Source organism: Lutra lutra, chromosome 7, assembly GCF_902655055.1.
Source record: "Lutra lutra chromosome 7, mLutLut1.2, whole genome shotgun sequence".
Classification (NCBI taxonomy): domain Eukaryota; kingdom Metazoa; phylum Chordata; class Mammalia; order Carnivora; family Mustelidae; genus Lutra; species Lutra lutra.
This window is the reverse complement of record NC_062284.1, coordinates 144,383,648-144,410,003: the sequence shown is the minus strand read 5'-3', so window position 1 is coordinate 144,410,003 and position 26,356 is coordinate 144,383,648. Positions and strand designations below refer to the sequence as shown.

Below are 26,356 nucleotides of genomic sequence, written 5' to 3'. Positions count from 1 at the left end.
GATGCTGTTTCCTTCCTTTTTCTCCCCAGTCCCAGTAGCCATCCTGTCCCAACTTTACAGAAGCTAATATAAAATTTACTTCCTCAGACTCGGAAGTGTTACCTTTCTAGGAGAGGACTGGAAAACAAATCCAGTAGAGGCCCATATTCTATTGAAAAAGACAAGATTGCTACAAAATAACTTAAACCTAAAAAAGCTACTTCATCCATCAGGAAGATTATCCTTATCCCATCTTCCCCACCACAGTCGCAAAGCCAGTCCTGAAAACTGAGGTAAAGCAACCCCTATACCTGCACAGGCTGGTTCTCAGGTTAGAAAGCTCCCTGAGGGCAGGGACTGGGACTACAGCATCCTTAGAACCCCGTACGTTGCTGACATACAACAGACCTCAAACAATACCTGGTGAATGAACAAACATGGGATGTAAACTGGGCTATCCAAAAACCCACAAGGTCAGAAGCTTATCAAGGTGCACTTTGCTGGGTGTGGAAGAGTGCAAAAAGCTTAGGAGACCAGGAGACAATGGTGACTACACAAGATAGAGGGGCTTTACTCCCAGATTCTGCTCATGCTGGGTTTACCAGAAGGGAGGCAACCCCAAGTGCAACTCATCACCCCAGTGGATAAAGCAAGTGTGGGCCCAGGCTGGGACCCCCACATTCTGCCAACAGATGGAACAGAAGGGACAGAACAGAGTAAGATTCCTGAGTCTCAGCAAGAAAGTGAGGAAGAACAAAGATCGGGGAAGAGAAGTGGAAGTAGGGCATGTGGGTAACTGCAGTGGGGGCTGCGCCTTACTGAACTGTATCAGGTGCCAGGTGCTGTGCTCCTCAGCACTTTACAGGCACTGATCCATTTGATCCTCCCACCAACACAGGGGTAGAAACCGTTATCATCTCCTTCTACTGACGATGAAACAGCAGCGAACCTAGGTGGTACCACTTGCCCCGAGCGCACAGCTAGGAAGGGGCAAGTGCTGTGACCCGAATGCGGGTCTGACTCCAGGGTACCCCATTCTTTTTTTTTTTTTAAGATTTTATTTATTTATTTATTTATCTGACACACGGAGATCACAAGTAGGCAGAGAGGCAGGCAGAGAGAGAGGAGGAAGCAGGCTCCCTGCTGAGCAGAGAGTCCGATGTGGGGCTCGATCCCAGGACCCTGAGATCATGACCTGAGCCGAAGGCAGAGGCTTCAACCCACTGAGCCACCCAGGCGCCCCCAGGGTACCCCATTTTTGAAGCCTCAGCACCTACTCTGCCTCCCACCCCCAACGTAGCACTGACGAGGGGTCCTTCGTTTACCCATTTAACGACCACCTCCTGAGCACCTACTGGGTAGTGCCAAGGTCTGCGCCGGCAGCGGCAGTGGGCGGCGGAGGGGACCGGACTGGCAGGGTCGGGAGACTGAACGCAAAGTCAATCATGAGACGCCGGCGGTGGGAGCCTCGGGCCGGCAGGCAGGGGGACGGGGCACGGGGCTCGGGGGACGAGAGCAGAGGGATGAGGAATGACGGCCGAGGAATGAGGGACCAGGGTGCGGCAGACGCGAGGGAAGGCGCCGAGTGGGAGGAGCGAGGGCCCGGGGATGGTGTCGGCGGGCCAGCGGGGCCGACGACGCGTGGACGACCGCCGCCGCCCTCCGCGGACCGATGGCTTTTGCCGGGCGCCTCCAGCGCTGTGGCATTCGGGCTCGGCCACCCGGCTCGGGCGCCGCGGGGGTGGGAACGGGGACGAGACGGGTCGTGCGACCCTGAGGCGCCGAGGCCAGGGAAGCGCAGCCTGGGGGAGGCGTGAGCGGCGGCGGGGAGACGGAGGAAGGGGCGCGGGCTGGACGGCGGGGGCAGCGGGGCCAACAGCGCCGTCGCCGGACTCACCTCCCGCGGCGGCCCCTCAGGACTCGCTGGCCCGGCCCGGCCGGAGGAGGCGGGGACGGACTCTGGGCCGCGGGGGCTGCCGGGAGCCCGTTCCCCCGGCAACGGGACCAATAGCGCGCAGCGACTGCCGGAGGCTGGAGCAGCCGAGCCACAAGTGGCGGCGAGCCAGCCGAGCGCGCCGGAAGTACGTCAGCGCGCTTCCGGCGGCCGTAGGCGGGGCTCCGGGCTCCTTCCCGGGATATCTGCGGACGCATGGCAGGTGCGTGCGACGGGCCAGGTCCTGGGAGCGGGGAGGGTGTGCGCGTCCCCGCTGGGCCTGCAGCATGGGGCGGGGGCCGGGGGCCTGCTGGAGTGAGCAGGGGTCCCTGCCTTGGCCCAGCCCATCCCGCTGGCCTCGCGCAGGCTCGGCGGTCCGCCCGGGAGCCAGTCAGTCTGGCTGAGCCTCGGTTCCTTCCTCGTGTAGAAACCACTTGTATGGACAGGAGGGTCTGCTCATCATCCCGACGCTCAGAGCGTGACTGTCATTGAAACCGGATTAGCGGAGGACACTGTGTACCAAGCCTTGCATGGCCAGCTCCTCCCAAAACCTTCCCCTGAGTGCCCCTCAGGATTACCCGCCACAGAGCTCTATCTTGTAACACAAGGTGTCGTTCAGCGAGCACCGTGTGCCAAGTAGTGTCCCAAGTGCTTTACGTGGGTCAGCGCGATGGAGCCCCACAGGGATCCCGTGTGCTAATGTGAACGGATTGGAAGCCGCGGCTCGGAAGGGACGCTAACCTCACTCTGCTCTGTTCTGTGACTCCCATAACTGGTCTCTTTCCCGACTGGCCCGAGTTTCTTGAACTTAGAACTGTGTTTTTGGTTCCTAAATACGTGCTGGGTATGGAGCAGACAGACGTGAATCAGACGGGGTCTTCACCCTCAAGGAGCCCCTCCTGGAGGAGAGAAACCCTTAGAATATTATAGGGCAGGTGATAAGGACTATTTCTCCATTTAACACATTTTATTCACCAACTACTGTGTGCTGAGGTTGGGAGAGGGAGCAAGACATAGTCACTGCTCAGGTGGGCTTACGGTCAGCGGGGAATATAAACATTACACAAGCAAATATACCACGCTGGTGAGTGTCAGTGATAGCTGAAGAGGTTGTTTCAGATATCCAGTGCAATGAGTCCTAACCCAACCTGGGAGATCCAGGAAGATGTCCTTGTGGAAGGAGTGATTTCTGAAAACCTAAATCAGATCATGTCACTTTCCTACTCAGAGCTTATTGCTTCCTTTCCACTGACTTGGAATAAATCTAAACTCTTTGTCTTGGTCTTTGTCTTGGTCTTTAAGGTTCCAGTTGCTTGACTGTCCCCTCCACCATCCCCCCCCAACCACCATTCTATTCTAGGTGATGTGGGATCATCGAGTACAAACGTCAAGAAAGAATTATTGGGATGTTGCATGGTGCAACTTAGTAAGTTTATTTAAGTAGCATGGGGCAGGACCCATGGGCAGAAAGGCTGCATTTTTGCTTAGTGGTCAAGAGGGAGGAAACATGCTGGGAGTATTATAAATTTTTCTGTGAATTTCTACTGATAAAACGACTTTAGCAAGATTTCTCTGGTGCTTATCATTCAGTTCAATATTAACTGATTGGTGAGATTTATAAGCAGTCATGAGACCCTTTAAGAATGCAGCAACTGGGGCACCTGGGTGGCTCAGTAGGTTAAGCTGCCGCCTTTGGCGCAGGTCATGATCCCAGGGTCCTGGGACCCGGCCTTCGTGTGGCTCCCTGCTTAGCAGGGAGACTGCTTGTCCCTCTCCCTGTGCCCCTCCCTCTGCTTGTGCTTTCTTTCCCTCTCTCACTCAAATGAAAAAATAAAATCTTAAAAAAAAAAAAAAAGTGCAGCAACCAGCACATATCTGATCTTTGTTGGAACTATGTAGGCTAAAGGTCAACCTTCCAGGCTAAAGGTTTACATTTTTCTGCTTTCTATCCCTCGTCATAAACACGCTGGTCTTGCTTAATTTTTCAGACTCACTGTGCTCATTCTCACATTAGGACCTACTGCTGACCTCTCATCATTCAGGTTCCAGCCTAAATGACATCACTTCAGGGGCTCACTGTAACACAAGACCCCTTTTTCTTTTCCGCGTGGCACTTACCACAATCTGAATCGATCATGGTTATCTGGTTGTCTATTATTCACCTCCTCTTTGCAAAGTAAGTTCCATGAAAATGGCCCTGGTACACCTCATTCAGTCCCTTCATCCCCTATGTCTGGCATGTTGTTGATGAGTCATATAAATAAAGACTGAAGGGATGTTTAAATAAGCAGAGCCTTAAAGGACTCTAGGAGTTAGCCAAGTGAATGGGGACATACACAGCCAGCAGATACATTCTAGGTCAAAGTCAGAACTTGCACAGAGCTAGCCCTAAGGCATAGAGAGCAAGCCGGGAGAAGCTGGATAAGTCCTGCCTGGTTGGCAGGACTTGCATAACAGGTGTGATTGCGGTTTATACTAACAAGTAAATATTTGGTCTTTGTCCTTTTCTTGGCAGAGAGGTAAAACCCTTGGTATTTCCTAAGTGTGAGAATGAGCAAGGTGTCTTGTTACATTGATGAGTAACTTGGGAAGCCTTTGGATGGGTGCTGGTTCCCACGCGCAAACACACACGGTCCCCCCAGTCACATGATTAAAGGGTTGGAACTGGGGCGCCTGGGTGGCTCAGTCATTAAGCGTCTGCCTTTGCTCGGGTTATGATCCCAGGGTCCTGGGATTGAGCCCGAGTTGGGCTCCCTGCTTGGCAGGAAACCTGCTTCTCCTTCTCCCACTCCCCCTGCTTGTGTTCCATCTCTCACTGTCTCTCTCTCTCTGGCGAATGAATAAATAAAATCTTTAAAAATCAATCAATCAATCAATCAATAAAGGGTGGATCTTTCAGTCCCACCTACTTCCCTCATGGCCCCAGGGGAGAAGGGTTCAGGTTGAATCAATGGGCAATGCCTGGAGATTTAATCAACCATGCCTGTGTAATGAAGCCTCTGTAAAAGCCCACAAAGATGGGATTTGGGGAGTGCCAGGTTGGTGAACACATGGAGATCTGAGGAGAGTGGTGTGCTCAGAGAGCATGTAGACTCCATACCTCTTTCCACAAACCTTGCTCTATACATCTCTTCAATCTGGCTCTTTCTAATAGCAGGGGGGGAAAATACATACATACATACATATATGTATATGTATATGTTCTGCAACTAAGACCATAAATTTGCTGACTTTAAACAGAGCCAATATGGGACAGGCAAGCTATGATGAGTTCTGGCAAGTTGGAAAAGACAAAGGGAAGGTCAGCTTTCCTTAAGTTTTTAGGGGGAAACTGGAGAGTTGTTATAAACAAAAATGTATTAGAGAAGAACAAGAGTTCAAGGTTGTCGTGGTTTCTGCAGTGTGGTTTCTGCACTGGCTGCAGTGAGACAGTGAGAGATGGTGGTTAGTGCATTTATTGCTGGGGCGAGTGGCGGGGGCTCTTCCTTTTCTTAAAAGCAGGAGATAAAACTCCTATGTGAAGTATGTCCTCACTTGTTAAAATCATTCTTACCTTCCTTCCTCCTGCTGGTTGTGGAGGCTACAGCAAGTAGTATGTGCGTGAACACACGCCTTTCCAGGGCTTCTGACTCCATTTTAAATGAGGTTTCCTTTATTTTCACATTTCCCTCTTTTGAGCAATTTGCTAAAAAAAAAAAAAAAATCACTTTATCAAGAGTCAGGTTTCCTGCCTGCATTTAGTGGCTTTGTCCACTTTCCTGGTTGTCCCATCCCGTGTCAGAGGGAAAGTGTATAATGACTGGAAGCCATTGAGGGCACATGTGAGTGACAAGAAAGGGTAGGAGGGAGACCTCAGTACTTCCCATCTAAAATCTCTACCTTGGGGGCGCCTGGGTGGCTCAGTGGGTTAAGCCTCTGCCTTCAGTTCAGGTCATGATCCCAGGGTCCCGGGATCGAGCCCTCATCGGGCTCTCTGCTCTGCAGGGAGCCTACTTCCCCCTCTCTCTCTGTCTGCCTCTCTCCCTACTTGTGATCTCTGTCTGTCAAATAAATAAATAAAATCTTAAAAAAAAAAAGTTATCTACTTTGGGGCACCTGGGTGCCTCAGTGAGTTAAGCATCTGCCTTCAGCTGAGGTCATGATCCTGGGGTCCTGGAATAGAGTCCCACTCAGGCTCCCTGCTCAGCACAGGAGTCTGCTTCTCCCTCTCCCTCTGCCACTCCCCCTGCTTGTGTGCTCTCTCTCTCTCTCTGTATGTGTCAAATAAGTAAATAAATAAACAAATAAGATCTTTTTTAAAAAGGGCAGAATTAGGGGCACCTGGATGGCTCAGTGGGTTGGGCCTCTGCTTTCGGCTCGGGTCATGATCTTAGGGTCCTGGGATGGAGCCCTGCGTCAGGCTCTCTGCTCAGCGGGGAGCCTGCTTCCCTCTCTCTCTCTGCCTGCCTCTCTGCCTACTTGTGATCTTTCTCTCTGTCAAATAAAGAAATAAAATCTTTTTTAAAAAAAGGGCAGAATTAAAAATAATATAACAAATCCAGCTTGATAGTTCTAAACCAGGAGCTCAAACCTGAAGGTAACCAGCTAAATAGATCAGAAGACCAGGAGTCATTAGGGGTAATTCGTTGTAATCAGTGCTCTTGTTCCCTGATTTTGTGTAAGTGGGTTTCTGTTTCTCCAGAGGTGTTTACCCAGGTACAGCAGGTGGTATTTCTGCACAAATGCCTCCTTATTCAGCAAGTAGATTGTCCAAAATGCCTTTATTTTTATTTATTTTTTAAAGATTTTATTTATTTATTTGACAGAGAGAGAGATCACAAGTAGGCAGAGAGGCAGGCAGAGAAAGAAGGGGAAGCAGGCTCCCCACTAAGCAGAGAGCCTGATGTGGGGCTCGATCCCGTGACACCATGACCTGAGCCGAAGGCAGAGGCTTAATGCACTGAACCACGCAGGCACCCCCTTTTTAAATTTTTTATTTATTTATTTACTTGAGAGAGAGAGAGAGAGAGCAGAGCAGGAGAGTGGGCAGAGAGAGAGGGAGAAGCAGACTGAGGGAGCCTGATGCAGAGCTCAATCCCAGGATCCTGGGATCATGACCTGAACCAAAGGCAGATGCTTAACTGACTGAGCCACCCAGGCGCCCCATCCAAAACTCCTTCAGCCAACAAGTCCCATGATCATTGTTGGGCTACTCTTGCTTTGGCTGTGGAATCAGCTACCTCTCCTAATGTAGGGTGAGATTTCAGATCGTGTGTTCATTGGCACTTACTCTGATGCAAAAGGAAAAGCCTCCCTACAGAGCCAAACCGGAGTCACATATGCCCCCAGAAGTTCCTGGTTAAGAGTGCCATGAAGCCTAATGGGGCAGGCCAGTGGAGGCCTCTGGTTTGTTATGAAAGTTAACAATAAACAATAAACATTGACTTCCAAGTTGCCAACTGTCTAAGCATTCGTATGCCTTGGGAAATGCTGTTCCTGTAAACAAAAATGAAACCATGTGGTGCGCGGGGACCCCAGCTAAGGTCTGGAGTGTGATTTATTAGCTGGAATTTCCTGATAAGCCTTTTCAAGCCAGGGATCAGAGGAGTTGAGATGATATTCCGTGAGAGGCCATCCCTTCATGAAGGGGTCTTTTATAGGAACTTTGCAAAGAGGCATAAACTTATTTGTATTTCCCTTGGGTGCAGGGAGAGAGATCACACTTACTAAGGAAAAGAATGTGGGATTAACTGATGGCAAAAATTCAGGGATTTAACTGAGCTAGTACAGTCATGACTGGGGAAAGGCTGAAGCAAGTGCGGGAGTGCTGGTCATAGTAGCCTACCTGGTAGGTGACATCTGTAGGCTTGCAGGTGTCGTCTACCATGGCATTTGGGACTACAAAGAAATTGGATATAGGTTATAGGTGTCTGACATTGTGAACAGGTCAGAGCTTCTGGTGACAGGTACAATAGTCAGAAAGCTTTCCTCCTTTTGTGGGGGATTGGGAAATGTGATTAGGGCACTATCTTTCCAAGAGAGGGCGAGGGGCATCCGGGTGGCTCAGTCGGTTGGGCATCCAACTCTTGGTTTTGGCTCTGGTCATGATCTCAGGGTTGTGAGATTGAGCCCTGCAGGAGTCCTGTCATGCCAGAAACTCTAATTCCGCCCCCTCTTTCTTCTTCTTCTTCTTCTTCTTCTTCTTCCTCTTCCTCCCCATCTTCCTCTTCCTCCTCCTCCTTCTTCTTTTTTAGAGAGAGAATGTGCACGTGCATACAAGCAGCGGGGGAGGGAGGAGAGAATCTCAAGCAGGCTCCACACCCAGCATGGAACCCAATGCGGGCCCCTTCATGCTCCCTCTCTAATAATGAAGATGATAATAATAATAATAATAATAATAATAATAATAATAATGGCCAGAGCAGCTGTGAGGAATATAGCACCTAATATATTTTGGACGTAAGACCCATTTAAAATTTTCTCCCTGCTAAAAATAGGAAGCCAGCCTGTTTCCATGACATTACAAAATTGTGAGCCACTCCTAAAGCGTATCTGCTGTCAGCGTAAATGTGGGCAGCTGTGCCCTTGGCAAGCACGCCCGCCATGGGAGGGTGTACGGCTTGGCTTGTTGCGGTGAAGTGGCCAAAGGTAATGGTGTCACTCAGTTACTTCAAAGGGATTTGCAAGTGCATATCCAGCACAACTTTCGCCATTTCTACCTCTCAAATGAAAACCATCAGGGAACCATGAGAAGTCAGTGTCATCCAAAGGATGTCAGTCGTCACAGGAGGGAGTCAGGAGGTGATCCGTCAGTCAGGCACGAGTAGGGAGGTGACCACAGCGAGGAGTTCTGGGAGGAGTGGTTAGGAAGAGGATTTCACAGGAGGGGGATGACTGGCTGGGGGGTGGTGGGTGTTCAGGGGGGCCTCTACTGCGTGGGGCATGGGGATGGCTGTGGGGGTCCCGGGACTGTCTCCTTGCCCTTAGCCAAAAGAGTGGTGGCAGGAATGGCTCTGAGGCAAGGTGACTGGTGCCACGTAGCATGTGGTTGGCTGTAATGCCCTATGGGGTCGATGGTGATCCCTGTGTTTAGGGTGAGTAACCCCAAGGAATTCTCTTCTTTTTCATATATAAAAAGAAAGTTGATCACTGGGATGGCCAAGGGCAGGGGAATTTATTAAGCTTTCTTTTTTTTTTTAAGATTTTATTTGTTTATTTGAGAGAGAGAGAGGGAGAGTGAGCATGAAAGAGAGAGAGAGAGAATGCACACTTGAGGACCATCGGGAGGAGGGATAGAGAGAGGGGGAGAAGCAGACCCCCTGCTGAACATGGATCCCGCTGTGGGGCTTAATCCCAGGACTCTGAGATCATGACCTGAGCCAAAGACAGAGGCTTACCCCACTGAGCTGCCCAGGTATCCTTCATCCTGGTCCTCCTAACTAGAAGATCACCCCAGTAATGAACTGGAAAACCTGCCCAGTAATGAACACAGAGTTCAAGGCTACCCAAGTAGATTTGGTGTTTAAAGGAAGATCAGAATTTTCTTTAGAAACCATTTGGAGGGGCACCTGGGTGGCTTAATTGGTTGAGCATCCAACTCTTGATTTTGGCTCTGGTCATGATCTCAGGGTCATGAGATCAAGCCCTGCATCGGGTTCATGCTGAGCGTGGAGCCTGCCTAAGATTTTCTCTCTAAACAAAAAAAAAAAACAAAAAAAAAATCCCCACAGTAACTCGGAGCCAACTATGATCATCGTGCGTGGGTTCATTGGGTTTCTGAGTACAAGCCTGAAGCAAGTGTGTTTGGCAGGTGTTGGGAAAGCCCTAGGAATTGCTGCTAAAGGCATTTAGTGCCTGCAGGAGCTCAATCATATAGCAAAGCGGGGGGTAGGACTCCCATCTGTGGTTCTACAGATCCCTCCGTGGAGCAGCTGGCCCCGGGATCCCAACACACCGGGCTCGGCCACTCGCCGCGGACAAAATCCACAGGCACAGAGGCGAGTGGTGGCACACAAGAAAGGACTTCATGTGAGTGAGCTGGACACCGGGAGGACCATGGACTAGTGTCTCAGAGAGTCTCCCAAGCCCTGAAGATCCTCCCAGGTCTGTCTAAGGAGAATGTGGGACAAAGGTGGGTGGTATGTGCAGGGGGCAGCGAAGGTCTGGTGTCGCTGTCACGGGGCCGGTCAGGAGGGGTCTTGCTGGCTCCGGCCATCCTTGTCGCTTGAGGGGGTAGTTTTGGTTCCCCTCACGGGATGCTCTGCCAGCTGGCTCTTTTCCAGAGTTAAGAGATAAGCTGAAAAGAAGAACTTAGTCATGTAGGAAGTACTGACCGAGGTCGGAAGGGACATCCTTCCCTCACCAGGATTACCTTCACGGCGAGTTCATCGAGTGATGGAACTGGTCCTGGACAGCAGGCTTGTGGAATCACGGATCTTAATCTGAGAAACCCAGCTGATGTGTCACCGTCTCAGCAAATCTGTGAGGATCTGTGGGGACCGTCAGCAACTCAGAGTGTCCCAAATCTCAACTTGGGAAAGTCTTTGACTGTAGCTTCTAATTCACCTCCACTCCAGGCCACATGAGAAATCGGGGGGTTCTCATGTGGATCCTCAGAGGGTCTGAATTTAATGGGGCGGGTTTTCATAGGTTTGGGAGAGGGAGGGAGGGACGTCCAGAAAGAGGAATGAGGAAGTGCAAGGGCGTAAAGGAGGTGGGGGGCCGTGCAGGAGGGACAGGGGAAGGTGGCTGTGAGCCCTGCGAAGATGAGTTTGTGCCCTGAGACCAAGAGGACAGGAGGGGAGCAAGAGGCCTCAGAAGATTTTGTCTTCCTTTAATTGTTTGTTGCTTGGCTAATTTGGAATCGTATTTTATAAAGAGGCGACTTGAGAGTCCTAAGTTCTGTTAGAAGCCTCCAGGTACCCATTAAATCGGGCATCCCATGGAGTCTGTTTAATTCTAGAGTCAGAGCTTTCTGATTAGGTTCTGAGAAAAGTTGGGGGAGGTGAGGTTGAGAGTTCCCCATAATGGCCGTTGACGTTTGAACTCATCTTTGGGTAAGTTGGTACATTTAATCTGTCTTTTCTTTTTTAAAATTTTTATTTATTTATTTGGGAGAAAAAGAGAGCAAGCATGAGCAGGGGGAGGAGCAGAGATAGAAGGAGAAGCAGACTCCCTGCTGGGCAGAGAGCCCGATGTGGGATTCGATCCCAGGACCCTAGTATTGTGACCTGAGCCAAGGCAGACACTTAACTGACAGAGCCACCTCTGTGCCCCTTTTGTTTCCATAGCGGCCATTCTGACAGGTGTGAGGTGATAGCTCATCGTGGGTTTTGATGTAGGAAAGACGGTAGGGTTCGAAGTCAATGGCCGAGAAAGAATTCTTGAGACATCTTGGTCTTTGGAGCATTCTTGGTCCAAAAAGGTGGTTTTATTAAAGCACAGAGACAGGACCCATGGATAGAAAGAGCCGCACTGGGGTCATGAGGAGTGGTCCATTATATACCCCCAAGTTGAGCAGAGGTCAGGGACAGTGTAAGTCTTTATGGAATTTTGGAAGCAAGGTTTCCAGGACCTTGAGGGGGGTAGCTGTTGTTGGGAAAAGGTCATTTATTATTGTCTAAAAACACCTTATCCATGAGACCCTTCAGATGTATAACAGTGGGCCATATGCTTGGGGGGGTGATTGCCAACATGTATCTCGGGGTTAGAGAAAAAGGAAATTTCTAAAGGAATTTTTATTTAAGACTTACAGGATCCTGGGAGGAGAGGGGAGTCAGGGGAAGATTGCCTTACACCTTTAGCAAGGGATTAGCTTCAAGGCAGCTGGTTTCCTAGGGGAATGTCACTCTGCCTGTTACAATGGGCTGTAAGTAGTAAGGAAACTTAATAATTTTTCTTTTGCCTTTGTTTCCCATATCCATTTTGATTTGCATTTCCCTGATGATGAGTGATGTTGAGCATCTCTTCGTATGTCTGTTGGCCGTCCGTATGTCTTCTTTGGGAAAATGTCTATTCATGTCCTCTGTCCATTTTTAAATTGGATTATTGTTTTTTTGGTGTTGGGTTGTGTCATTTCTTTATAAGTCCGTTAGAGAAAAATAAATACCATATGATTTCATGCATGTGTGGAATTTAAGAAACAAAGCAAACAGAAAAAAGACTTGTAACAACAGAGAACACATCGATGGGTACCAGGGGGAGGGGGAGGTGGTGGGGAGATGGGGGAAACAGGTGATGGGGATTAGGGAGCACACTTGTGCTGAGTACTAGGTCATGTATGGAGGTGTTGAATCACTAGATGAAACACATGAAACCAGTATAGCACTGTGCTAATATACTCAAATGCAAATAAACGAGTACGTAAATAATAGTAAAGCAGACAAGGAGGGACTGTAGCTTTTTTTTTAAGATTTTATTTATTTATTTGACAGAGAGAGACACAGCGAGAGAGGGAACACAAGCAGGGGGAGTGGGAGAGGGAGAAGCAGGCTTCCTGCTGAGCAGGGAGCCCCATGTGGGGCTCAATCCCAGGACGCTGGGATCATGACCTGAGCCGAAGGCAGACACTTAACAACTGAGCCATCCAGGTGCCCCAGGACCATAGCTTTTAAACCTAAAACCTGAAGGGGTCCCAAAAAGAGGACCCTCCTGAGAGAGTGTGGAGAATCAAAATCCCATTACTCAAAATCTGGGGTGCCGAAAAGAAGTGAGTGAGTGCTTCAAACAGATCCTGAATAAAGTTGGGCGTGGAATCTGAGACACTCTCCAAAGGGGTGAGCACGAGGCCTCCACGCAGACACCTGGTCCCGTGGGGTCCTCTTCTTTGGATACCACTCTGGCCGCCAAGTAATATAAACTTTAAACAGAGCAAAGAACATCTCTAAGTGGAAAAAAAAAAAAAGAGTTTATTCAGGAATTGCAAAGAAATTGCAGTTCAGGACAATTCCCTGTGACAAATTGTTGGCAAGTCGGAAGAGACAAGGGGAAGGTCAGCTTTAATTAGGTTTTAGGGGGAAGTGGGGAAGGGTTGAACCCAAGTTCCGTAGAGAACAAGAGTTTGAGGTTTGTAGTGGTTTCTCATCGGCTAGGAGGGGTGGTTGGTGGGTGAGCCCTTGCTGGAGCTGGGGGTGGGGGAAGGCACCTTCTTTTCTTTCAAAGCCAGGAAATGAAATTCCTACATGAAGAGTGGCCTCCCTTGTCGTGATAACTCTTCTCCCTCCTTTCCGTGGGTTGTGCAGGCCATAGCAAGTCATGCATGTGTGAGAGCCGCCCTTTCACGGCTCCCTGACTCAATCTGAAATGAGGTTCCTTTTATTTATTTCACAAATTTGTAATCATTATGTTTCTCTTATTCCCTGTCAGCAAACACTCTTGGAAGTGCAACGCCCAGAAAACCTGTCTTATCTGTCAGCGCAAGAAAAATTAAGGACAATGCAGCTGATTGGCATAATTTGATCCTGAAATGGGAAACCCTCAATGACGCGGGCTTTGCTACTGCAAACGGCATTGCCAACCTGAAGATCCGGTTGCGGTGAGTGTGTGTGGAGGTCCTCGTGCTCTAAGCTCCGCACCCTTACTGATCGGGCACGAGTCTGCTGGGGGTCTTTCAGGGCGGTAATGGCAGTCCGCGTTAGCATGAGCGGATGACCTCACGTTGAGAAGAGGAGCAAGTGGTAAAATGATGTGCACATCTATCAACTGTACATGTCCATTTTAAACACAGAATGGTGCTACCTACTGTTCGTGTTTATGTCTGTATATAAAATTATGGAAATGGATTGGAAGGACGGGCCCAGTCGAGAAGCTCGCCCCTTCAGAACGGGTGAGCGCCGGGTGGGAGGGCAGCAGGATTGGACTTCACAACCTTGTACTTTGTTTCTGTGACGTTGTGATGGACAGTAAGAGCGCTCCTTCTCTTTGGTCTCCCTCCCTGTTCCTGGCATACAGGTCTGAAAACCCCTCCGACTTCCCAATGGATAAGGGCACTAGGAGCATCCTCTGTTCTAATATCTGGTCTTTTGTCCTCTAGAATGATCCAGGTGAAAGGAGTGTCCTGTTCTTCATAACATGTCCCTTCCAGCCACCCCTGAGTTCAGGCTAGGGAGGTGATTTCTGGCCAGCCCCGTGGGAACCAAGCAGGGGATTAGAGATCGAGAATTTTCAGCCCCACCCCTTCCCCCCACCTCCCAGGGAAGGGAGAGGAGTCCCCAGTGGCCAGTGATTTAGTCATTTGTGCCTACCTAACAAAGCCTCCGTAGGACCCCAAAAGGATGGGGTCGGGAGAGCTTCTGCTCTGGGGAACGGTTAACACCTCTCCCTGCTGGAAGGGTGGCCCCCAGACTCCACAGGGACCAAACCCCTGTTCTCAGGACCCTCCCAGACTTTCCTCTGTGTTCTCTTCATCAGGCTGTTCTTTAGTATCCCTTAATATCCTTTGTCATGAAGCAGCGATCCAGTAAGGAAACCATTTTCCAGAGTTCTGTGAGCTGCTCTAGCAAATCCTTCAGATCCAAGGGGGCAGCTTGGGGGAACCTCTTACCCACGGCCCATTAGTCAGAAACACAGCTAACACCTTGGACTTGCCGTTGGTGTCTGGAGTTGAGTGGGGACCGTCTCGTGGGGCCAAGCACTGACGTGTGGGATCGGACACTGTCTCCGATAGGGAGTGTCTGCGTGGACACTGCGAGAATGGCCGTGGACTATGAGGGCTGCCTGGTGTGGAGAAACTCACTCCCTGCTTTTGGTGGACGGGTGTTAGACAGGGGGAGGGGGCGCCTGGGTGGCTCAGTGGGTTAAGCCGCTGCCTTCGGCTCGGGTCATGATCTCAGAGTCCTGGGATCGAGCCCCGCATCGGGCTCTCTGCTCAGCAGGGAGCCTGCTTCCCTTCCTCTCTCTCTCTCTCGCTGCCTGCCTCTCTGCCTGCTTGTGATCTCTCTGTCAAATAAATAAATAAAATCTTTAAAAAAAAAAAAAGAAGTCGGGGGAGGATGGAGAGTAGAGGAGAACTAGGAGTGTACTTTTCCTTAGTAATTTCTTTCTTTCTGTGTGTTTTTTTTAATTAAATCATTCTTCACTTAAGACCAAGTGGTCTTTTTTAAAATATGATTTTTTATTTATTTATTTGACACAGAGAGGTAGTGGGAGAGGGAACACAAGCAGGGGGAGTGGGAGAGGGAGAAGCAGGCTTCCTGCTGAGAAGGAAATCGGACTTGGAGCTTGATCGCAGGACCCCGGGATCATGACCTGAGCCGAAGGCAGACGCTTAACAACTGAGCCACCCAGGTGCCCCGTAATTTCCTGTTTTTTAGATGTTTTATTTATTTGTTTATTTGAGAGAGAGAGAATGAGCAGGGAGAGGGGCAGAGGGAGAGGGAGAAGCAGACTCCTTGCTGAGCAGAGAGCCCTACGCAGGGCTCAATCCCAGGACCCCAGGACTGTGACCTGAGTCAAAGACAGACGCTCAACCCACTAAGCCACCCAGCCCCCCCTGCCAAAATGTATGTACTACATGGAGCACTGGGTGTGGTACATAAACAATGAATCTTGGAACACTGAGAAAATAAAATAAAATTGAAAATAAAAACATAAAAAGACAAAGGAGCCCTGAGAAAACTGTTGGCAGTTGCCAGTTCCGATGGGAAGGTTGGCCTCGTTATTCTTTGCACTTCCTGCATGCGTAATTTCTTATCTCAAAGTTATAATTCTGTGTTCCTGTGTCATTGTCCATGAGGGGACTACTGTCCCCTGGTTCTGGCCCATTCCCGCCGCAGGTGTCACGCGGCCGGCCCTCTCCTGCCTCTTTCCGCCGAGGCCCACTCGCCCTCCTGCACTCGGAGCTGAGACTGTCCTGTTTTCGTGCTTCGTCGAAGTGTTGTGACCACACTAGGTTAATTTCATGCCCCACAGGCCACAGCCTTCGGTTTACCAAAGAGTTCCCAGACGGTGAACTCTGGGGAAATGGTCACGTCGCCTTCATGTTCGTACACCCAGCTCGGAGCCCTAGGCCAAGGGCACCACAGGGCAGCCTTCAGCCCACTCCCTCCAGCGCAGAGCGGGTGGGCGTGTTTCTTGGGCTCAGTAATGAATAATAAGGAATAATAATGAATAATAAGTAATAAGGAATCCTGTATCGCAGCCACATGAAGTACACCTGGGTCAAATGCCTGACACCCTTATGTGGAGATCGCACTTTCTGGGCTCTGCCGTAAGGAAGCGAGGTGCCTTTCAGGGTGTACTTTGTTTCCACTCTTTTCCCTTTTGTCCAGGAGTGAAGATAAGACAGAGTTACAGAGCAGCAGTCCGGCTTCCAGGGAAGATACAGACAAGACGCTTCCAGAATATAGCAAGGAGCTCGAGACTCTGTGTGAGGAGCTGCAGACCACCTTGGAGGCTTTGGTGAGATCCAAAGCCCCTGGCACCTGGGCTTGCAGCCACCGAACCTCGGGGGGGTGGGGGTGGACTTGGGACTTTCTCGGCGCTCGGCAGGTGTGCACATGGTGGGAGACGCTCTCCCCCAGACTCTTGCCTTTCCCTCCTCAGCCTCCTCCACTTCCCTCCTAAATCTCAGTGCCCCCAGGGTGCTGTCTTAGACCTTTGTTCTTTCTGCCCCATGTGCTGTCTGGGTCCATCTCACCCACTTCTGAAGGCTCCGCATGGTAAATATTTTGGGATTTGTGGGCCCTACTGTGCCTCATCATCACTGGGCTCCCCCATGTAGCGACCCAGAGGTGGTGCAGAAGCAAATGGCGGCCTAGCTGGTGCGCAGGGGTGCGTGAGCACCAGCCTCCAGGGTCCCAAATAGACCAGGCTGGGCCACTCACCACTGACAAGATCCACAGGCAGAGAAGCGAGTGGTGGGGGCATAAGAAAGGACTCTGTTTCAGTGAGGCAGACACCGGGAGGGCAGCAGACTAGCGTCTCAATGACCCTCTGGAAAGTGCTGGAAAGACTTGCAGGTTTATGTAAGGAGATGTGGGACAAAGGTTGGTGGGTACGTGCAGGTGGGCGGTAAAACGTTGATCGTGATTGCTGGGTTGGGGGGCAGGGTCACACGGGGTCTTGCTGGCTCTGGGCAGTTGTCATTGCTCGAGAGGGTAGTTTTGGCTCCTGTCACAGGATGTCCAAATGGACGTAGTTCAGGTTTCTGTCCGTGTGGCTGTGTTCCAATAAAACTTTATTCATGGACACTGAAATTTTAATATCACATAATTTTGATGTGTTGTAGAATATTCTTTTTACACGGTTCTCTGAAGCATTTCAGAATATAAAACCCATTCTGAGCTCTTGGGCCATACTAAAGTAGTGTGTGGGCTGGCTTCGGTCTGTGGGCCCTGGTCTGGCCCACGAGAGATGTTCTCAGCGTGTAACGAACTAATGACTGGTTCCATTACCAGTACCCACCGCACCTGCCACCAAACGTAGACTTAGCTCCGCCTCTCCTCGCTGGGCACAGACTCGAACTTGGGTAACTAGAACTTACCCATGAACATGGAAAATCTTTATCTTTTAATCTTAGAGGAAAACGTTTCTGATCTTTGACATAACTTCTTGCCTGTAAAACAGAATATGTGGAGTCTAATGATGTGGAGTGTGATTGTATTTCTTCAAGATACTACTTGATCAGATTTAGGATTCCAACTGTTCCAAAGCTGTCGGTTTAAAGAAGTTTTTCAGGAGGGGCACCTGGGTGGCTCAGTCAGTTAAGTGTCTGCCTTCGGCTCAGGTCATGATCCCAGGGTCCTGGGATCGAGTCTCGAGACATTCTCCCTGCTCGGCAGGTAGTCTGTTTCCGCGTATCCCTCTGCCTGCTGCTCCCCCTACTTGTGCTCTCTCTGTGTCAAATAAATAAATAAAATCTTTAAAAATAAATAAATAGAAGACTTTTTAGGAAAGAAAGACTACCTTTTTTCTTTTTTTTCAAGTAGGCTCCACACCGACCATGGAGTCCAATGCGGGGCCTGAACTTACAACCCCGAGATCAAGATCTGAGTTGAGATCAAAAGTCAGACACTTAACCAACTGAGCCACCCAGGCGCCCCAACACTACCCTTTTAGACACATCACCTGTAAGATACATTATGGTTTCAGGAACACTAAAATGAGAAAATAAATGTTTGAGGACATTTTGGTAATTTGGCCTTTTATGATCGAAATCAGTAGTGTCTTTGGGATATTTAAGATGCTTATGGGGCTAAATAGCAAACAGTTTCCTCCAAGTAGATGATCAGGTTTCTGTAATCATCCTGTTTTGTGTTCTGCCTTCCCTCGCCCCGGGCTTGTGCTGGGGTGACAAGCACTTGCCCTCCACAGGCTGACTGAGCAGGTAACGAGACAGGCGTCAGCGACTCCGTGTCTAGGCCCCCACTCAGGAAGGCGGGAGAAGTAAGGGTGTGGGCTACGTGAGGTCCGCTCTCTTTGATTGCCTCCATGTTTGGGGCTGTGTCCCTGGAGAGTGAGGTCTGGACACGGAGCTCCTGGCCAGCGGGGAGCGGACACAGGCCAGATAAGCGATTGAAAGGGACAGAGTTCTAAGTTAGGGAAAACTGCCCACTTGTTTTGTTTTCTTTTTCCCAAACGAACCTGTTTGGTCATGGCAAGTATTTGTTTGGGCCCCTGGGTGGCACACTTGGTTGAGCCTCCAGTTCTTGGTTTCGGCTCAGGTCGTGATCCGAGGGTCATGGGATGGAGCCCCGTGTCGCACTTCTCACTCAGTGCAGGCTCTGCTTGAGATTCTCGCGCGCGCTCTCTCTCTCTCTCTGCCCCTCCCCCCATGCACGCTCTCCCCTTCTCTCTCTGCCTCTCCCTTTCTCTCTAATAAATAGATCTTTTAAAAATACATACTTTTGTTTGAACAAAAAAGCAGGTGCATGTATTGTTCCTAAAAGAAACCGGGTAGCTGAGTTCCAGTCTTAAAATAATGTGAACAGCCCAAAAGCCAAGCACCTGTGCTGCTCCGTCAGCTGCCCTCCAGCCCCGACAACCACGCTGCCTCCCGCCGTAGCCTCTCCATCCCTCGTCCTCTTCCAGGAGAAAGCCTGTCACAGAAGCTCAAAGCTGTATTAGAACGAGAAACATTTTCAACACATATTGATGTGACTTATATAAAATGTAAAAAAAATCTGAAAGGATTTTGTTTTCAAATGCCACTTGGCTCTGGTTAGAGCACACGCTGTCATCTGTCACTGTAGACGTAGGCCCCGCAGGAAGAAGTTTCAGAGGGGAGGCCGATGGGGAAGAGTGTGGGGGGGGGCTTTCATTTCAGGCACGCCAGGAGGGATTGGCTTTGTCTGTCTGTCCTACCCTCACCCACCCACCAGCAGTGGTGGGCTGGTGCCCTGGACTCCGTCCTCTGCCCCACTGACCTGCATTGAGGAGGGACAGTGTGGTAAGACGTTAGTGGGTAGAGTCAAGGTCCAGAAAACCCAGCCAGCAGTCTCGGTGAACTGAGCAGCAGCAGAGGAAAGGTGGGTCACGTGCCCTTGGTCCCTCTGACCCGCAGCACAGGCCCAGGGTGAGGCAGGCCAGGAAAGTAGCCGCTAGGTTGTAGGTGGCCACCTGCTTGTGGTCAGCCGAGTTCCCAGGACCTTCAGATAAAGCCCGGGCTGTGTCCCTGACAGCCAACAAAATGATGGGCCCACCCATCAGTGCAGACAGAGACAGCATGATGCGTGTTTGGAGCCGGGGTGGAGGGGGGCAGGCATTATCAGGGAGAAGCAATTGGAGGGACTGGAGTTGTAGCCCAGGAAAGGGGGAACCAGCAGACAAAACAGCCGCCATCACAGCCAAAAGGTTATCCAAGAACCGGAAAGGGTCCACTGGTTGTCTGAGGCCTCTCAGGGGACAAGGGAGACCCTGGTACTGGCAGAAGCTTTGGCTCCCACCAGGGAACAATGTAGCAAGTCCTGTCCGGAGCTAGAAGGGGCTCCCGCGGAGCCGGTGTGGCCCAAGGTGGGAAATGTGCGCCCAGAGGGCTGGACGATGCTTGCTCCCGGGCGGAACCGCACCAGCACTCGCATACCTCGCTCTTGGGCCTGCTTCACAATTCGTATTAATCCCATCCTGTTCATTAACGTTTTTCTCTAATACAATTAAAAATCACATTATGTAATCACTTCTCGGTCTTTTAGCTAAGATCAAGTGTAAAATCACATTATACACACTGTTACCTGGGTATTGCTTCCCTGCCGAAGTCTTTGAGCCTGGGGCTGACTCCCTTTGTCCTAAGAAGGGAAGTTTTCTTTCTTTGAAAGGCACCTCTGGAATGGGAGAGAGAGGCACACAGGCCCGAGGCTAGTAGCCCAGGGGGAAGACAGGCTGCACCGGGAGTGCTGCTGCGGGGTTGCTGATGCTAAGACCCAGTGGCTTTGGGAAGAGGCAGATACTCTGGTCTCTACAGTCTCCCAGGCCACAGTGTCCTGCTTCCGTGGATTTATTCTCTATATTTTTTGTGGACACCTGATTTTTAGGAGGGAGAGTTTGCATAAATCAGCCTGCACCTCCTTTCAGACGTGCCCACCCTATGAATCACAAATTTGAGCGCCACGTCTGTCGTAATTCGTGAGGCAGCACTGACATGCTGTTACTGAATGAAGCTGCAGTCTAGTCACATTTCCTTCCTTTTTCCCTACTGCCATCTCTCCACCCCAGACGCCACAGTGAATGTAGTCACCATGTCTGCTCCGGCTCCTTGTGGCTGCCACAGTCGCATGGACTTACCTTGTTTTTTCTAACAGTGACAGTTTTGAGGACAACAGGTCAGGCATTTCGCAGCTGCCCCTCACTTGGTGTCTGTCTGATGACCTTCTCATGATTTGGCCAGGGTCATGGGTTTTTCGAGGGAGACCGCAGGGACGAGGTCTCATCATGTCCCATCAAGGACAAGGGACTGTGACCACGCCCATCGCTCTGGGTGTTGACCTTGACCACCTGGCTGTCAGGTTTCTCTGTGAAAGGAGCTCCTTTCCCACTGTCCACACAGCCCACACTGGGGGAGTGGGAAGTTCTGCCCCTCCTCCTCAAGAGCAGAACATGTACGTAAATCGTGTCTCTCGTCCCCTGCCTGTGAATTACTGGACCATTCATTTCTAGCAGCAGGGACTCATGGTTACTTGTTCTCCACCTTGGGCTGTCAGAGAATACTGCTTTATTTTGTCCTCAGATTGTCCCTGCTTTGGCCCATAGGAGTTCCGTTGGCTCCTGTGTCCCCTTGACATGCTTCCATCATTGGTGGAGTTTTTGGTTTGGGTGTTTTTGAACACTTCCTTACTTCCTAGCGTTTCAAGACATTCTAGGCACGTCTTGTGTATTTCCTGCCTCCGATCAGCCATTTCCCCAAGGAGCCCTCGTTTCTCTGATTGGAGGATGGTTTTAGAAACATGGTCTGGGTGCCAGCTGTCAGGCCCTGAAATCCTCTGCTCTAGGGAATTTATTCTGTTTTGAAGTGGTTTGGAAAGAAGTACTCGTTCTGTGTTCAAAACCAGAAATTAATGGAATAAGGCTTTTCATATTGTTTGTCCTGTTCTCTAGCTTTTGGAGAGAATGATTTCCCAACTTGGCTTTAAGTGTCTTTAATGAATTTGACTGTGGCAGGGGGCTTTGAGGCACCATTTCCCTAACGTGGATGAACGTTTTGCAGTTTGTTCTGTGGGAGGAGGCGTTCTGAGGTTGCGCTGGGAGTGGGCACCTCCGTGTGTGCCTTGCCGGCTCAGGGCTGCCCACCGTGCATGGTCTTTTTCTCTGTTGATGACCAAGCTGTGCATGGCACTGCCGGCCGGTGTCAGGCCTCCAGGATTTTCCTTGCTCTCCCGATCATTTATAAGCTTTTCTTTGAATTAGGTGGCAGGATACAGAGAACGTGGGTTGGCATGCCAAGAGATGTGGGTCAGGTAGCGTGGTGCAGGGGTGCTGGCTTTGACCTTCCCTAGCTCAGCAGCCCTGAGAATTGTCTCAGCTATAATGCAGAAATGCTGAGTCCTATCTTTTGGGGTGGGGCCACGTGAAAGATCAAACCTAAAAAGATAGGGGAAAGGAGCATAGTCCCTTAAAAATCAGTGTTAGCTGCTCCCTCAGCCTTACTCCTGGGTCTTTTTCTGTGAAGGCCCAGGCATTGCCTGAGGGTACAGGACAGAGCACATGTCCCTCCCCAGGAAGACTTTGTGTTCTCCTGGGGCCTATGACTTGAGCTGACAGTCCATGTCAGAAAAATAAAAAAAATTTTTAAAAATCAATGTTAGCTGAATTTAGCACACACCACATCCGGCGTAATTGGAGAGTGGACGAACGACCAAGTGTAAGGAATTCAGATTTTGACAATTTCTAGATCTCTGTGCATTCACGCCTGTGCACATGGGGTGAAGTATACATAGGCGTCAGAAATGTGGTTTTAGTGGGTCTGTGCTACTGAAGTCTGAAATCTTAGTTACTTGGCCCCTGTATGTAACAAATCCTTCCATAGTGCCAACGGGTACTTCAGAAGTACTTCGCCCTTCTCGCCGCCATGTAAGCAGTTTGCCAGAGCGGACTGTGCAGGGATGGTGTCCATGTCCCCTGCAGTGGCCGGGCTTCCTGCAGAGGCCACCCCACCCTGAGGCATCGTCAGTGTCCGCTCTCCCCACTTCCTGTGTCAAGTGTGTGGGGCTGCCTTTCATGACCACTGTTTTGCAGATAAGGAAACCGAGCCTCGAGGTTTCAGTAAACTCAGAGGTGGTTCGTAAAAGTCAGGAATGAACTCATCTAATACCCTTCCTCCTGTCATCCCATCAAAGCAGAGCCTGCCTTTTGATTCCTCCAGGTCTTGGGGCTAAAACATTAGCGCCTTCAGAAATCTTAGGGAAGTGGGACTCATCAAGCTTTCTCTCTCCAGCCGGGAAAGCCAGGGCTTTTTCCTGAAGTAATCCGAGTTAAAGAGGTCGTAGCCACTGTCTGCCTCCAGCTGCCTGGAAATGTGCGGCGCGTGGAGTAAACAGTGTTGAGTTATTGGACTTTGGGCCTCAACGGACTTCTGCCTCTTAGCTTCGAAAGCTTACAGTTACTGAATCTGAGACTGTAGTAGATTGCACATAAGCTTCTCATATTCCCAATTAATATCTTTTCAGGCCAAAATACAGATGAAAATGGAAAAGCTATCCTCGACCACCAAGGGGGTTTATGAGCTAGAGAACTACCATTACCGGGATGGGAGGCCTCGCCCCCCACTATTTCACACATGGCCCACAGCCCATTTCTGTAAGTAGTTCTCTCTGCACTGATTCTCAGGAGTAGAAATTATGAGAGCATTTGTGTTCTTGAGACGTGGTACTTGAAGAACCTAACAGAGTCTGAAATTCGATTCGAGAGGATCCATTGGAAGGAAAGGAGATTGGGGGCATCTTAAAATGGGCCTTTCTTCTTGCCTCTGATAATCAGCAAAGAATATTAAATGTAATTAGAGACACATGAAGCAAGGGGCCCTTATTAGCCCTTTATTATTTTTTTAAAAAGATTTTATTTATTTATTTGACAGACAGGGATCACAAGTAGGCAGAGATGCAAGCAGAGAGTGGGGGGAGGGAAGCAGGCTCCCTGCTGAGCAAGAGCCCAATGCAGGGCTCAATCCCAGGACCCTGGGACCATGACCTGAGCCAAAGGCAGAGGCTTAACCCACTGAACCACCCAGGCACCCCCTTATTAGCCCTTTAAAACCAAGTGGTCAAGGCACCGAGCTGGCTCAGTCCACAGAGCCGATGACTTTCGATCTTGGGGTCATGAGTTCAAGCCCCATGTTGGGCACAGAGATTACTTAAAAAAATAAGTACATAACCTTAAAAAAAAGGGGGGGGGTAGAACGAATTCCACTTGCCTCTGTGGAGACAGATTTTTTTTTTTCTTTTTTAGAAAGATAAGGTTTTGGGGCACCTGGGTGGTTCAGTCACTTAAGCCTCCAACTCTTGATTTCAGCTCAGATCTTGATCTCAAGGTCATGAGTTCAAGCCCAGCACTGAAAAAAAAAAAAAAAAAAAGATAAACTGAGGTCAGTTCAACCCCCCAGAAGAAGAACATGGAATTCATTTCTTAAGTTCTACAAGGTCAGGATTACTTTTTTTTTTTTTTTTTTAAGATTTATTTATTTTAGAGAGAAAGTGAGCATGCACGTGAAAGCAGGGGAAGGGGCTGAGGGAGAGATAGAGAGAAGCAGACTCCCTGCTGAGTCCAGAGCCTGACATGGGGCTTGATCCCACGACCCTGAGATTGTGACCTGAACCAAAATCAAGAGTTGGACGTTCAACCGACTGAGCCACCCAGGCGCCCCTCAGAGTTACCGTTAGCTTTGTTAGTTCAAAAGAAGGGCCTAGTTATTTGTTACCGATTTGAGACCTCACTTTTTTTAAGATTTTATTTATTTATTTGACAGACAGAGATCACAAGCAGGCAGAGAGGCAGGCAGAGAGAGAGGGGAAGCAGGCTCCCCTGCTGAGCAGAGAGCCTGACGCAGGGCTCTACCCCAGGACCCTGGGATCATGACCCGAGCTGAAGGCAGAGGCTTAACCCATTGAGCTGCCCAGGCGCCCCAAGACCTTACTTTTAAGTAAGGAACAAAAGGGTAAAACCATTTGATGTGATGTGTTATTGGAACACTGTCAGTTTGAGGTGAACCTACTGTTTATAATCATCGCGGGACCGAAGAGTTGAGCAGAGGCTAGACTTACTCATTAATTTCATGGCCCTTATCATGCCCACTAACATTACTGATGGGTACGAGCCCGAGTGACCCAGACCCACCCGGTCCTCCTTCATCTCCACGCTGTCGCCGAGTCTAGTTTTCAACAAGAAGCTTTCCAAAGTGGCACCCACCCCCAGGCAGGAGCAGTTCTGTGACTTTGTTGCCTCTAAAGAGAGACATTCGTTTCAGACGAGGTCTCCCGCAAGCTGTGCGACATGTACCAGAAGGAGCTTCTCCTGAAGCGCATGGTCACGGAAGAGCTTGCACACGCCGCGGACCACGACCTCACCCTGAGCTACCTGTCAATGTGGCTGCACCAGCCCTATGTGGAGACCAACAGCACACTGCTTCTGGAAAGCATGCTGCTCGAAACGGGGCACCGGGCCCTGTGACCTCCCAGCATGGCCTGGCCTGAGCCCCCAGGCTCCAGACCCCAGGCTGCTTCTCTGGCTCCCTTGATGGACGGTCTTTCACGTAAGACCCAGTGCTGTGGCGCAGCCGCCCACCGGCCTTAGTGTCTTCCGGACTGGATCACTTTAGTGGCTCCCCGTGGCCTGTCCCGACACTAGACTGCTGGGAGCCATCCTCCCCGCCATGTCATCCGCGCCTGTTGTGAAACTGTCACCCAAGAGGACTTCACGAGAAATAAAGGAGTTCCCTACCAGGATGATTGTGTCATCTCGTTTTTGTCAATTAGCCGTATTTATATAGAAAACCCCTGGTTCGGTATTTTTTACTTTGTACCTATTCGTTATTTAAATTTCTCTGACACAACGTTGGTTTTGTAATTACAGCTGACATGTAGAATCCCATAGAGCTAACTGAGTGAGAGAGACCGGCTCGTGAAAACTACCTGCAGCCGTCGCCTGTGTTTGCAGACTGAGGATGGGACAGGCCACGGGATTCTTCCAGGCACAAGCACTAGGGTCTGACAACGTCCGCAGCCCAACCCTGGGGGCTCGAGTCTACCATTGGCTTCCCGCAGAACTGTGAGGAACTTGGTGCTACAGCACGGATGGGGTACGTGACCCAGGATGTGGCCCTCCTCTCATGGAGGCTGCAGCGTCCCAGCAACAGGGAAAGAGGCAAATATTCCAGTAAAGACCGTACACCACAGGGATGTCGTTTGGGAGAGAGTGAGCCTACCTCGCTGTGCAAAGTGTTGTGTTAGAAAGCACTGAAAGGCAACACTTCCTAGCGTCTCCTTCCTCTGCCCCTGGGGCACTCGCTGATGGCTCACTACCATAAAGGCCGCCCCTCACACATCTCACAGCCAGGAAGCCCGCGTTTAGCACGTGGTGGAAAGGGTGTTCTGCTCCAGGCCGCCCTGCCCGGCAGGCTGTTGTCAGGAGCCCCAGAGGCAGGTGGGCAGGACTGGGCCCCCAGAACCACTGGCAGTTTTATGCTTCCGGCATACTTAAAAAAATAAATGCTCTTCAGGGCGCCTGGCCGGCTCAGTCTGTGGAGTGTGCGACTCTTGGTCTTGGGGTTGTGAGTTCAGGCCCCATGCTGGGAGTACAGCTTACTTAAAAAAAAAAAAGCCAGTAAAGGACTTGATACTGTGGGCAGGCCTTTCTAGAACATTCCATGGGTTCTTGATACTTTATCCCCAGACCCCCAAGTGGTCCAGCGGAGGCCATGAAAAGGGTTGACATTGCAAAGGACAAGCAGACACGAAAGAGCTAAGGGACAAATTATCCGGTGGCGTTGGTCCAGAGATGCCTCACGAAACAGAAGAGGCATCAAATTAAAGGAAGACCCCTCTG

General features: G+C 50.2%; 2 protein-coding genes and 1 non-coding gene across 8 annotated transcripts in view; 2 read left to right on the top strand and 1 right to left on the bottom strand.

The window, feature by feature from the left end:
* Positions 1-2,015, bottom strand: part of TECPR2 (tectonin beta-propeller repeat containing 2) — a 97,040-nt gene extending 95,025 nt beyond the window's left edge. For all 6 annotated transcript variants that reach the window (XR_007128791.1, XM_047738058.1, XM_047738060.1 and 3 more), the window contains exon 1: positions 1,877-2,015. The gene's annotated coding sequence lies outside the window, so the exon portion shown is untranslated. The remainder of the gene's footprint in view (positions 1-1,876) is intronic.
* On the top strand, positions 2,003-25,257 carry CINP (cyclin dependent kinase 2 interacting protein). The gene is made up of 5 exons (XM_047738068.1): positions 2,003-2,135; positions 13,256-13,424; positions 16,159-16,288; positions 22,987-23,116; positions 24,780-25,257. Exons 1-5 carry the CDS (start codon positions 2,129-2,131, stop codon positions 24,980-24,982), a joined length of 639 nt encoding a protein of 212 aa, XP_047594024.1. The 5' UTR covers positions 2,003-2,128; the 3' UTR covers positions 24,983-25,257.
* Positions 21,953-22,082, top strand: LOC125105916 (small nucleolar RNA SNORA49). The gene has a single exon (XR_007129155.1). It is a non-coding gene; the product is annotated as a small nucleolar RNA SNORA49 (small nucleolar RNA).
* Positions 25,258-26,356: the final 1,099 nt, after the last annotated feature.

Excerpts from the sequence above, each read along its gene's own strand:
- CINP (XM_047738068.1), top strand. Across the intron at positions 13,425-16,158 it reads AACCTGAAGATCCGGTTGCG|GAGTGAAGATAAGACAGAGT; the intron begins GTGAGTGTGTGT and ends CCTTTTGTCCAG. Across the intron at positions 23,117-24,779 it reads ATGGCCCACAGCCCATTTCT|ACGAGGTCTCCCGCAAGCTG; the intron begins GTAAGTAGTTCT and ends CATTCGTTTCAG.